At 47.0% G+C, this 13595-nt stretch overlaps 1 protein-coding gene across 1 annotated transcript in view; it reads right to left on the bottom strand.

Annotated features, from left to right (window-relative positions):
• Positions 1–13595, bottom strand: part of Adcy1 (adenylate cyclase 1) — a 118847-nt gene that overhangs the window by 73266 nt on the left and 31986 nt on the right. The window contains exon 3 of the mRNA XM_021648237.2: positions 10220–10338. Within this exon, the coding sequence (XP_021503912.1) occupies positions 10220–10338 (119 nt within the window). The remainder of the gene's footprint in view (positions 1–10219; positions 10339–13595) is intronic.

Genomic DNA, 13595 nt, shown 5'->3' with positions numbered 1-13595 from the left:
CAGGCTACACAGAGAAACACTGTCTTGAAAAACCAAAACCAAAGAAAAAAAGAAAGAAAGGAAGGAAGAAAGGAAAGGAAGGATGGATGGAGGGAGAAAGGGAGGGAGGGAGGGAGGGAGGGAGGAAGGAAGGAAGGAAGGAAGGAAGGAAGGAAGGAAGGAAGGAAGGAAGGAAGGAAGGAAGGAAGGAGCATTCTTGGGGAAAACAGAGGGTGTCACCAAAGATAAGCCAGGCTAGGCAGCACTGAAAGGAAGCAGTGGGTAGCACTGGGCTCTAGGAGGAATGTCCCACTCCATTAACTACAGCAAGGGGACTCTCAGCAATTCCTGGCGCCCCTTTCTCATCTGTGACATGGAAAGGAGAGCTCACATGTTTATAGCCATGTACAGTAATTTTTATTATTTCGTTTTTAAATTTTTCATACAGTATATTTTAATCACATTCTTTTCCTCTCCAAGCTCCTCCCCCAACCCACCCACCTAATTTCATGATAATTATCTCTTAAAAAAATAAAATAAAACCACACACACTTACAGACACACATACAAACATGGAGTCCATTTTGTGTTGGCCAACTACTTCTGAGAACGAGGCTGGACACTCCACTCATTTCCCTTCTCCCAGCATCTGTTGGACTCTGTGTCCACTTTCCCTCCTCTGTGCTGGGACTTTGTCTGGCTTGAACTTGTGCAGATCTCCTTGTGCTGACACAGTGTCTGTGAACTCAAATGCGCCCCAGCCCTGCTGTGCCTGGAAACAGCAATTCTTTCTGGCTGTCCATTCTCAGTAATTTAAGTGCTATTTATTTCCTTGCAGGTCGCTCACTGAGGACTAGGTGCTTGGGATGTACCATAAAGAGGAGATTACAATGAACATCTCTGCCCTCGGGATTCTTTTTGGCCAGGGGAAGGTGACATCTGAAGTAAGCCAAGGCATTTCATTTAAATGTGGTAAAAATAAACAAGGAGATGGACGAGGAATGTGTACTGCCCACTGTAGTCGGACCAGCTTTGCCTGATAAGAAGAGAGCAGGGTGGTAAGGAGACAGTGGGGCAACAGGGTTCCAAGGAAGGGGACAATTTTGCGGCTCCCGTGGCCTGCAGGACACAGAACTCTTGTCTTTTTGATAAGGCATTTGAATATGCCTTCCTGCTTCCTCCTGGCTCTCATTGCCGTAAACCAGGCATTGTCTCACTCATGATCACGTCTAGATAGAGTCCTTTCTCTCCTGCTCCTTTCAGATTCTGCCCGCATCTTCGGCTGTTGTCGCTTTGGCCAGGACTTGCTTGGTGTGGGTCTCTGAGTTTATCCACTTTGAACCACACAGAGCTTCTAGGATATGTGGATTAATATGGTGTGTTTGTTGTTGTTGTTGTTGTTGTGGTTGTTGTAAGGACCACTTTTGGCCATGCTTTCTACAAATATCCTGTCTTCCTTTTCTTCCCTCATCTAGGAGATGTCATCACGTGTGTATTGATAAACGTGGTAGTGCCCCACAGAGAGCTGAAATTCTCCATATTCCCCATCATTCTGCAGCCTGGAGATGCTCATGGCTGTCATTAAGCTCCCTTATTCTTATGCTGCCTGCTCGAGTCAGCCACTGAAACCCTCCAGAAAATTCTGCATTTCACTTGTAGATCTTAAATTTAGAAGTTCTATTTGATTTGGTTATTTTTAAAAAGTCTACTCTGCTGGTATTCTGTTTGGTGAGAAAACATTGCCATAGTTTCCTTTAATTACACAGACACAGTTTGTTCTCTGCACACATTTCAAATCGCTGACTTAAGTTTGTCTAAGAATCCCCGTCTAGCTTCCTTAGGACAGTTTCTGCTGACTGCTTGTTTTCCCCATGTACGAGCCATGCATACTTTCTGCAGCATACCCAATACCGTCCTGTTGAGAATACAAGGCAACAACTCTGGAAATCAGTGTCTCGCCCAGCCCCGCCTGAGGGCCCTGGTGAGAACGGTCTGGTTTTGACGCTAGTCAGTGATTTATCAACGAATGCTGCATAGGCTTGGTCTTTGGAAAATCCCACAGTTGTGCCTACCTTTTCAAAGCACCCATGTCCCCTCAGTGCCAAGCTCTTCCTTTCATCCCTTCCATTCACCTTGCAGCCTGCCTCAGCTGTCACCACCGAAGGAAGCAGCTGCAATGGTGAAGGATCACACTGCACTGTCCTCAGCAGAGGCGCTGAGCGGCAGCAGCTCACAGGCGGCTGAGTCTGAGGTGCTGGAGAGGCCTTTCCAGGGAATCCCCAGGCCAGCAAAGCCTGCTGATTCGGAGCAGCGCTTTGAAGAGGCACCTTCTCGGCCTCCAGGAGCTGTGGAGCTAAGGAGGAATAGCATGGGGCAGGCACAAAGCAGAAGCCACGAAGCCCCAGTCATAATACCTAGTTGTTTCTCGTCAGGAAGCACTCCTGGCTGATTGCAGGACTTTGGTGAATCACCAAGCTGGATCTAATCCACTTATTTCTGCTGTTACCGCTATGAAATCATTGCCAAAAAAAAAAAAAAAAAAAAGTCTTAGAACTTAGCCTGTGTTTCTTTCTAGGATTTTATACATTTCGGGTTAGAATCTATTTCAATTGATTTTGTGTGTGGTATCAGGTGAGGGTCCAATTTCATTGGCCCATGTGTGGATGTTCAGTTTTTCTAGCATTTATCTATTAGAGATAACTCTTTCTTTATTCTAATTTTGTCACTCCGAGGACAGGCTGGGTACATGCAAGCAGGATCACTTCTGGGCTCCTTATTCTACGGTAAGTTTCTGCTTTCGTGCTATGCTGTTTCAGTCATGACAGCTTTGCAACATGATTTAAAGTCGGGAACTATGGTGCCGTCAGGTCAGAAAATTACAGTATGATTTACTGCCCTCGAATTCATGATGATTCTTCTGTGACCTCACATGACCTGTGCTGGAGAAAGAGCAATGGGCATGCAAGAAGAATGCAGTGTTGAGTGGGATGGTGCAGTCCGTTTGGTCTCCTAGCAGTCTATGGTACTATCAGAGTCCCCTTCTTGCTCTTTGCTTTCCTTGTCTGGATGTTCTGCCCAACATCGCAAATGGATTACTGCTGATTTGGTGGATATTTCCCCTTTCGGTTCTATGGATACTTGCTTGGCCATATGCCAGTGCTTTTGTGTTGGGCGTGTGTTTTTATGACTGTTATGGTAAACTGGCCCTTCAACCATGATAAAACATCACCTCGTCTATCAGTTTGGGGCTGTCTTGGCTGACGAGGACATGGCCAGCCTTACTCTCCCTGCTTCTCTTCCACACGGCTGTTCTTCTCCCATCTCTCCTCCTCCGGCCAGAGGTGCCTCCTCAAATCTGAAGCAAGCGTCTTGTACACAAGATACAGTTAGACTGGCTGCTTACCGTGGTTTGATCTGTGTCTGTCTGACTGATGTTCCTATCCAGCCACAATGTCTTTGTATCGATGGGGGATTTTACGTCATTTACATGTAAAAAATTGATGGAAAGGGCTCGCACTGCCTTTTTGTGTCATGTGCTTCCTCTTAGGCTTGGGGCTCTTTCGTTTGTATTCTGTGTTCTGCTGTCATTTGTTGGTTTTCCTGATTGAAACACTTTGGTTATTTCTCTTTTTTCTTTTGGTTAGTTTTTTTTTTTAATTAGTTACTTATCATATTGCTGTTCAGTCATATAGAAAAAGATGTACATTTTAACACCTCTTTCATAATTTACTCACCACAATGTACACGTACTCATGTCATATATTAAATTATTTTCCTATAACGGTTATTTTCAAATCCTTGACTTTTAACTTTTTTACATTTACTTATTTGGTGTGTGCATCTTTTCTGTGGACCTGTGTGTGTGTGTGTGTGTGTGCCTCTGTGTGTGTCCGTCTCTGTGTGTACGCGTATGTAGGTGCAGATATGTGCCACTGTGCATGTGTGGTTTTCAGAGGACAGCAGGCGATGGTTGGTTTTCTCCTTCTTGCACGTGGATTCTAGGGACCGAATTCGGGTAATGAAGCTTACCATCAAGCGCCTCTACCTGTGGGCATCACTAGCCGGGCTTTTTTATGCAACCGCAATTAGAAGACTACTTGCCTTTATATTCACACATATTACATGTCTATATTAAAACATGTTCATCTTCATCAATGAGTTCCAGTTTCTTGGGCCGCTGCACAGGGGTCTTTCATTTCTCCCTGGGAATCTCCTTTAGGATGTTTTCATAAACATATCTCCCACAACTTTCAACCATCTGCCAGGCTTTCAGTCTTGCCTTTATTTCTGAAGAAGAATTTTGCCAGCATTCTTGGTTAGGTAGTTTTTATTACCTGTTTTCAACATTTGGAATATGTCACTCACTCCCTCTGCCCTGCACGGTTTCTGCCTAAGGATCCACTGAAAAAGTAGCGGGAATCCCGTGGTTCACAGGAAAACACTTTCCTGCTGTGGCTTTCAAAATTCCCATCTTGTCTCTAACTTTATAGGATTTCATCACATAATTTTCTTTAGCTTCATCTTATTTGGTGTCATATATATTTCCTGGTTTTGGATGCCCATGTCTGTCACCACATGTCTATCTGAAAAGCTTTTTAAAAATGTTATGGTCCAGGACAAACCCACTAAAACCTGTGCATCTAAAGAAACTAAGCAAGAGAGAGGACCCTAACTAAATTGTCCAATCCCCATCCGGAAAGGCAAAGAGGATGGACATCAGAAGAAGAAGAAAACAGGAAATAACGAAGGAACCTACCACAGAGGGCCTCTGAAAGCCTCTGCCCTACAGACTATCAAAGCAGATGCTGAGCCTGTTGGTAACTGTTGGGCAGAATGAATGGAATTTTATGTAAGAACTGGGAAATAGTAAGAGCTGGAGAGGACAGGGTCTCCACAAGGAGAGCAACAGAACAAGAAAATTTGAACACAGGGAACTTCCCAGAGACTCATGCTCCAACCAAGGACTATTCATAGAGATAACCCAGAACCCCTGCACAGATGTAGCCCAGGGCAGTTCAGAGTCCAATTGGGTTACATAGTAATGTGAAGAGGGACTGCCTCTGACATAATCTGATTGGCCTGCTCTTTGATCACCTCCCCCTGGGGGGGAGCAGCCTTACCAGGCCATAGTAGAGGACAATGCAGCCACTTTTGATGTGAACTGATAGACTGAGATCAGAAAGGAGAGGGGAACCTCCCCTATCAGTGGACTTGGGGAGTGGCATGCATGCAGAGGGAGGAGGGAAGGGTGAGATTGGGAGGGGAGGAGGGAGGGGCTTATGGGGGGGATGCAGAATGAATAAAGTGTAATTGATGAAAAATTAAAAAAAAGAGAAAAAATAATTTAAGAACCTTAAATGACTTTCAAAAGTGGAGGAAAACATGGAGTTAGTCAATTTACATGGAGCACGTCTCACCCCTGGGGGCAATGGTCTCCTGAACCTACTCAGACCTCAGACACAACCACTGCTAGTTCTAGAACTGATGCAGGATGTTCCAACGAGGGGGTTAAGGCTTCTCATAATATTTCCTATAAGCCCACACCTGTTTGTTTATATCCCCCATTTCTATTCATTATTAGCCAGATAGAGCCAAGTAATTGTGGTAATGATACTTGCTTTTTTGCCCAATGCTGGAATGCTAGTAAATTTACTAGCTGGTTACTCTCATGCCTCGCTGGGTGCCTGTGCCCGTTGATGCCCCTCACGCCATGACTCTCTTCAGACAGAAAAGGGATCTTGGAATTACAGCCGCCATTGTTACTGCCATCTCATTGGCGGCTGTTGGAGCTACCACCGCGGCATTAGACAGGAGTCATACTGTGCAGACTGCTCAGACCCTGAATAACCTTTTAGCCAATGTAGCTCATGCCTTAGATGTACAAAAAGGAATTAATGCTCAACTAAAAGGAGGCTTGATGGTGTTCAATCAGAGGATTGACCTCGTGCAGGAGCAAATTGATACCCTATGGCAAATCGCTCAACTTGGCTGTCAATGAAAGTATGCTGGACTTTGAGTCACTAGCATACAACATGAGAATTTTCCCTGTGCTGCAAATCTGTCTAAACAATTGTCGAGCTATATTTTAGGTAATTGGACTGGAGAATTCGATACTACGATGGAGCAGCTGAGAGTGGCCATTGTCACAGTAAATTCTACCAGAGTGGACGCAGGACTAGCCACAGGATTATCATCATGGATTGCTGCAGCCATGAATCATCTGAAGGAATGGGCGGGCATGGGAGTGTTAGCAGGCCTTCTGGTGTTGGTCTCCTTGGTTTGCCTGTGGTATATATGCAAGATTAGAGTCTCACAACAGCGTAATGCAGCCATGACCATTCAGGCCTTTACAGCCATTGAAGCAGGACAGTCTCCCCAAGCATGATTGGCTACCATAAAAAGCTAAAATGTTACGCTCAGGATGCGAGGCTAAGCACTGTACTCAGGGTCAGCCGCTTTGGACCCAGAGAAGAGCATGTCTGATTGCATGAGGGTTGATGCCCCAGGTCCCGCCTCTGAGAAAAAGGTATCGGACGGGTCTGATGCTCTTTGGGTGGATGAACATCAGTACAAAGTCCCAATTTATTTCTAATATCAGAGATCAGACCTCTACTCTTGCCTGATGCGTCCAAAACAAAAAGGGGGAACTGTAGAGAGCTGCGTAATGCCGCGCCTTAAAGATGGAGCTGATTTCCGCCTATCCACCTTCCCGATGGTGAGTGCTCTCTGTCACCAACAACTCCACATTTGGCTAAGGCTGAGGATCTGGCTTGCTTCCATGTATGTGGACCTATCTGCATTGCCCACCTGGCATGCCGGGGTTGGCTACCCAGAGGCTATTTAAGCTGTGGGCTGGCTTTCCCCAGGGTCAGATGATTGTTCAAGGTTCCTGAATAAACTGCATTGAAAAAAAAAATGTTATGGTCCTTTTTCTCACAATTCTCCTTCAACAACTGCTATAATCTGTGTTTTGGCCCAATGCTGACTTCTCATACCCCCTTAAGCTTTCTTCTTCCCATTTTTTTTTCTTGTTTTTGACTCTCTGACTGGGACCTTCCAAGACCTGTCTTCAGTTTTTTGTTGTTGTTGTTGTTTTGGCTTTTTTGTTGTTTTTGTTTTTTGTTTTTTGTTTTTTTTGTCTGCTTGATTCTCTATTCTCCTCTAGAAAATTTTATATTTGGTTGCTGCAGTCTTAAGCCTTCTGATTTGTTGCTCCTTTATGTTTTTATTTCCTTGTTGAAATTCTCATTTTTTTTCCACGTGCATAATTCTTTTCTACCTCCATGAGAGTTGTTTTTACTTTCTTGTGCAGGAATCCATTTAAGTGCATTTTCTTGGATCAGTGTCTGCAGGTCTATCTTCCTCCTTTGTCTGGAGTTCCTGTGCCTGGCTCTTTAAGGCCCAGCCCTTAGAGACCAGCCTCACCTAAGACAGCAGCCCCACCCCTTATTTCAGCTGAGATGCCTGGACCCTTTATCAACTCTCTGTCTCCTCGGTACACAGCTGTGGGTTCCATGTGCTCACTCGGTTCTGAGCAGGAGACACACGTGTGAGAGCTGTGGCATCTTCCACTGAGCGCCCCACCTCTGTTTTCCCAACAAACCAGACTGAGTCCGACTTCTCAGAAATTCAGGACGGAAAGGCAAATTCTGGTTGTGTGGGAAGCCTCAGAGAAGTTGGAGAAGTGGTCGCACTTATCATTGCCCTCCCTCCCCGGTTGGATGGATCGTTTCATGTCAACTTGGCACAAGCTAAAGTCATCAGAGAGGAAGGAACCTCAATCGCAAATGCCTCCATAAGACAGAGCCGTAGGTAAGCCTGTAAGGCATTTTCTTAATTAGTGATTGATGTGGGAGGACCCAGCCCATTGTGGGTTGTGCCATCCCTGGGCTGGTGCTCCTGGGTTTTTATAAGAAAGCAGGCTGAGCAAGCCATAAGGAGCAAGCCAGTGAGCAGCACCCCTCCATGGCCTCTGCAATAGCTCCCTGCCCTGACTTCCTTCAATGATTTGTCTAAAACGTCGAAGTGTGAACGGAATAAACTATTTCCTCCCCAACTTGCTTTCGGTTGTGGTGTTTTATCACGTCAATAGAAACCTGACTGAGACAAAGGGGGAGGCTACAAAACAAGTCTATGTATTTGTTTATCTGTTCGCTTTGCAGAGCAAGCAGGAGGCCAACGATGCCCACTCACTCAAGATGCCAGAAGGACCTTAACTGTGACACCCTCCTATAGCATGTCCTCCAAGTTCTCTTCAAGACATTCTTGTGGCGGGTGCTCCTCAACAAGCAGCTGGGGCACTGCATTATGTCCCTTCCAACCAACGAGGAGCAGCAGGTACGATGCGAACGTCAGCTGATCCTGTGCCCAGCCCTCACCCACTGCCCAGGGCCTCCTGCGTATTTGTTTCACATGGCCGAATTTCAATTTCCTGCTTTCTACAAGGCAGGCAGCAAGGCCAGCTGCTCACAGGAGTGAGGGGATAGCAAACAACCAAGAACCCAGCAAGCAGCTTCTGAGCTCTAATTCTGGAGCCATCTAGCTCAAATGCCAGCTCTGTGGCTACTTTCCAAACAGCTGGGCCCTAATCCCACACCATTTCAGCATCCTCCTCTGTGGAAGGAGAAGAGCATTGGTCCCTATCAAACCACCTGACAGCAGGGAGCGAAAGAATTCACAGAAGTGCACAGAACAGTATCTGTGAGCTGATGAGCCACACCGGCTCTGCTCACAGAGATGGTTACCTTGATGATTCACAAGCCTTACCTAATTTGGGATGAGCCAGCCTGTGCTAACGTAAGAGGTTTTTTTCCACATGCTTTTGTGTCTTCAGGGTACAGAGGCTGGAAGTCTTTTTTTTTTTTAATTTATTACAGTTTATTCACTTTGTATCACTGCTGAAGCTCCCTCCCTCGTCTCCTCCTACCCTCACTCCCTTTTCTCCTCCCATGCCCCTCCCCCAGTCCACTGATGGGGAGGTCCTCCTCCCCTTCCATCTAACCCTAGACTATCAAGTCTCATCAGAACAGGCTATACTGTTTTCCTCTGTGACCTGGTAAGGCTGCCAGCCCTACCACTCAGAGGGAGGTGATCAAAGAGCCAGCTACTGAGTTCATGTCCGCTATTCCCCTTACTAGGGAACCCACTTGGATACTGAGATGCCATCGGCTACATCTGTGCAAGCATTCTAGGTTATCCACATGCATGGTATTTGGTTGGAGTATCAGTCTTAGAAAAGACCCCTAGGCCCAGGTTTTTTTGTTCTATTGCTCTCCTTGTGGAGCTCCTGTCCCCTCCAGGTCTTTTTATCTCTCCCTTCTTTCATAAGATTCCCTGCACTCTGCCCAAAGTTTGGCTATATGTCTCAGCATCTGCTTCGATGCCCTGCTGGAGAGAGTCTTTCAGAGGCCCTCTGGGACAGGCTTCTCTCCTGTTCCCTGTTTTCTCTTTTTTCTGATGTTCATCCCATTTGAGGCTGCAAGTCGTGACTTCCCAACACCCAAAAAAGCCAGCAAAGAACAACTGAGCAGAAAGTGCAGTGTGTCCACCCAAGCATCTCCTGAGTGAACTTATGCAGTAGTAATCCTCAACTATCCCAAGAGCATTAAACTATAATAAGAAAGCAGTTTTTAAAAAGACTATACAATACATTGGGACAAATAGTTTCAACAGACTCTAAGCAGGCAAGCAAACTTCAAAATATCCGTAAGTTGGTTCCTATGGAAGGCTCAGGTCCCTTGCCTATAAAACAGGAACAGTAGCTCCAACCTCATAGGGCTGATGGGATAGAGAGTGAGGAGTGAGAGCCCGTCTCAAGCAACTCTCTGCCCTTCTTCAGTAACAGAGAAGCCCCACTCCAAGCACCACTCCAAGAACCCAGTCTTTGGAAGGAAGTTCTGCCTCCTTGCCAACAAAGGAAGTGCAAGCACTGACGGAAGAAATGTGAAAGAGAAGTGGCATGTGCCACCTAAGAAGCCACAGCCTCCTCCATATGGGACCGGCTTCCTTGTGCAGCCGCCCGCCTGAACTCCTTGACCCATATCTCCTCTCTCCCCCTGAACTACAGAGGTCTTCAAGTTTCCCTCCTTTCCTCCCCCATATGTCCCTCCCCACACCTTCCATCCACTTCCTAGCTCCTCGACCCACCCCCACCTCATCACCTCTGCCCTGCAGCGCCCCCCCCCCCCCGCACACACACACCACTCCACTCACTGTTGAGCTGGGCTTGTGCCATCCCTACCTCACATTGTCGTGCCTCTGGATATAAATCTTGTGAAAAATCCTCTCAGGGGGCTTCAGGAAGTCTTCCTTCATCTCCATGGCGACATTCCGGGGCAAGAGGCTCATGAGCAACCGCTCCTGAATAGGAGAGACATCCTTTGTCAGACAGCAAGGATCTCCTCATTTCCTGCTGGCCTAGGAGAGGAGCTGTCATGGGGGGGCTATGGACCCCGTTCAGGCAAGCCAGCACGTGCCCTCGCCAGCAGACACTGCCTAGTCTCCAGGGCCCCATGGACTGATATGAAAACATGGAATACTACTGAACAAGTGAATGACTCCAGAAACCTAGTGCAGCAGAGTGGGCCTGACCTCCTGCACTCAAAGACATGCTTGCAGTCCTTGCAAGCTAATCTTTCTGGCCTACTGTGCATTCTGCTTCAGCCTAGCAAACTCTACTGTCTCCAGCTGAAGCCCCACTAGGTTCCTTTCCCCTCCTTCTCCTGTGTCAACTGAATCCAGAAATAGTCTTCAAGATTGGCTTATAGTAAATCTGAAGCACTCTGGAGAACCCATCCCTTCACCCTCCCAGGCCTTTGTTTCCTGTCTGGATAGACAGTGTGAGCTGGACTCCATCTCTCTTCTTCCAGATGTGACTTTCTCTGGTATCAGCCTTGACTTGTTCTGACCTGTCAGGCCTGTGTTGCTGTGTGCCAGAATGGAAGTTTAAGGGGCCCCATTTTCCCTCAGGCTTCTCATGACCAATACCATGTTGCCTTGCAAAGGAAGACAAAAGTGATCTTTCCACTGCAACAATGGGAAAGAACATCCTACTGACAGGGAGGGAGGATGAGGTTGAAGGAGGAAGCTCAATCCCTCCGCAGATACATTACAGGCTCTGCCCCTGACTTGTCCAGTGTCCCGGCCATCCTCCCTCTGGGGAGCCTCATCGGCCATGCCCATGGGATGCATTTCTTCTCTGCCATTCTCCAAGTTTCTCCTGAACACAGGTGGCTCACTGTGTCTGAGAGAGGCCACTCCTCTGCCTGAAGGCAGCTACAACCCTGGTGAGTTTCCCAAAGACCTGAGCCTCTGTCCACAGAGCCCATCAGGGCAGCAACTAAGAGGGCAGCCACAGACCCTGAGAGCCTAGTGACTCCAGGAAGTCATGTGTGGGCCTTGTCCTTCTGTTCCTCACCATGGACAGCAGCGAATGTGCATGGCTCGCCCTGGGAATGCAGAGCACACTGGGTACACTGGGAAAGCCGTTGACATAAGCAAGCATAGAAGGAAGAAAACCAGGCACAGCAGTGGAGGGTGATTAGAGCTGAATCTGCACATCAGAGAGACGCCCCCAGGGTCCTGCCCCAGAACTGTATGTATAAGTGAGGTCTAGTGCTGTACTGAGAACCTACCCACACCAGCCCCACACCATCTCCCATGCATCTCCTTGCTGGATGAACCCAGACATACAGGAAAGGAGGCTGTAGAAGACAAGTTTACAGGTTGGGTTACACAGAAAGAGGGACACTGTCCAGGCCACACTCTCAGAGACAGAAAGACATCATGCATAGGAAATGAAAGGCATAGGGCATTATGAGGAGACACCAGATCCCTGCCTATACTACAGGCCTCTAGGGATGCAGCCGAAGATGAGGCCACCAGCTATGCTGGGCTGAAAGAACCCCCATGGGTGAGGGGGCAGTATCCCACTGATATGTCAGAAATCAACAATGCATCAACCTGGGACCACCCAGAGAATATTATAGACACAAAATTCAACAGCACAGGCAAAAGTGGGAACACAAGACATAGCTGCACACTCAGACGGCCAAAGGGAAATGCTACCAGAAAGGAAAAGGCAGATTCTGTGCTCTTCAGCACAACGCCAGAGGCATGGAGGAAATGGAGGTCTCCTTGAGCTGATGAGGCAGAGGCAGGCTCTGGAGGCAGCCCCGAGGCAGCCTGGGTTATCCACACAGGAGTCCCCCAAGTCCTGAATCCAAATCCTAGTGCAGCCTTTTCAGTGTCATCACAGAAATATGTGGTAGAAAACACAACTGAAGCTGGCATCATGGACCATTGCTTGTCCTTGTACAGCTTATCATTCAGTGTGTGGTCATTGCTTCCCCCAGGCACACCCACATCACTCCAGCACTCGGCTTGCTGCCTCTCATGTGTCACTCATCTGCAGCTCCTAAGTGTGAAAGTGGCCCAAAGTGAAATCAAGCCAGAAAGACTCTTATCCTTCACCCAGAACCCACACACACCTCCTTTCACAATTAATATTCTTCCACATCCCTCCTGAGAGCCCCACAATACTCTCATCATAAGCCTTTAGAGAGGCCTTAGGCCATTGCATCACTGCTTTCAGTTGCCATCAGAACAAGGAAACAGAGTTGCAGGCCAAAGAACTTGAGCAGTCAGACTGGGAGAGATCACCCTCCAGGGAACCCGGGTGTACTGGGGCCACAGGTTCCAACCCAGAGGAAAGACAAAAAAAGCTGCTGGACCTGGCACACAGCCTCTAGCACTAGAACAGGATTCCACTGGGAAGGACTGGCCATGTCACAGTCACTGAAAGAAGTAGCTATGTCAGCCAGTGCTCGATTGGCTGTCCCTTTATCTTTGCTCTACTGCTAGCATCATTTACATCGGGATTCTTGGTTACCAGGGTTTTCCAGACTCCAGAGCAGCTAAATGTGGGCAAGAAGATATGATTCTGACTCAGAATAAATCTCCAAGGATTAAGTAACCCATTTACATTATAAAGACAATTGATATTTAAAGTTAATTTCCAGTCTCAAACCCGACCCTGAAGCCCCAACACAACCAACATCAGGGCAGGTAATGACAGCAAAGAAAATCTAACAAATGAAATAAGGGCAAAGGCACAAATCAAACAGACAAAAGCTATTGCCAAGGTAAATCATACAAAGTGTCACAGAATCCCATAAAAAATACATTAAAACCTTAATACATGTACCTTGATTGTGACCTACATTACATGTTACTCTCAATAATTTACTTATTTGTGTGTGTGTGCATTTCATATATACACATGTGTGCCCTAGTGCATGTGTGCATTGTGTGTGGAGACTAGAGGCCAATGACATGTTTTCTTTGATCATTCTCCACTTCTCTTTTGAGACAGTATCTCACTGAACCCAGCATTCACCAGTGACAAGACTAGCTGGTGAAAGAGCTCTAGAGATCTGCCTGTCTACTCCCCAGTCTCAGTTGCCAGAGGCACTGGACCACACCCACCTGTCTTAGGGTGCTAGGGATCCAAACTAAGATCTTCATGCTTCTGAAGTAGGCACTTTATCAGCTACATCATCTCTCCATCCCAAAATCAGATTCTCATATGATTATAAGTGCTTTGTTTCTGAAGAAAT

The sequence above is a fragment of the Meriones unguiculatus genome, chromosome 12 (genome assembly GCF_030254825.1).
Source record: "Meriones unguiculatus strain TT.TT164.6M chromosome 12, Bangor_MerUng_6.1, whole genome shotgun sequence".
Classification (NCBI taxonomy): Eukaryota; Metazoa; Chordata; class Mammalia; order Rodentia; family Muridae; genus Meriones; species Meriones unguiculatus.
Note: the sequence above shows the minus strand (reverse complement) of the source record. Positions and strands in the feature narration are given on the sequence as shown.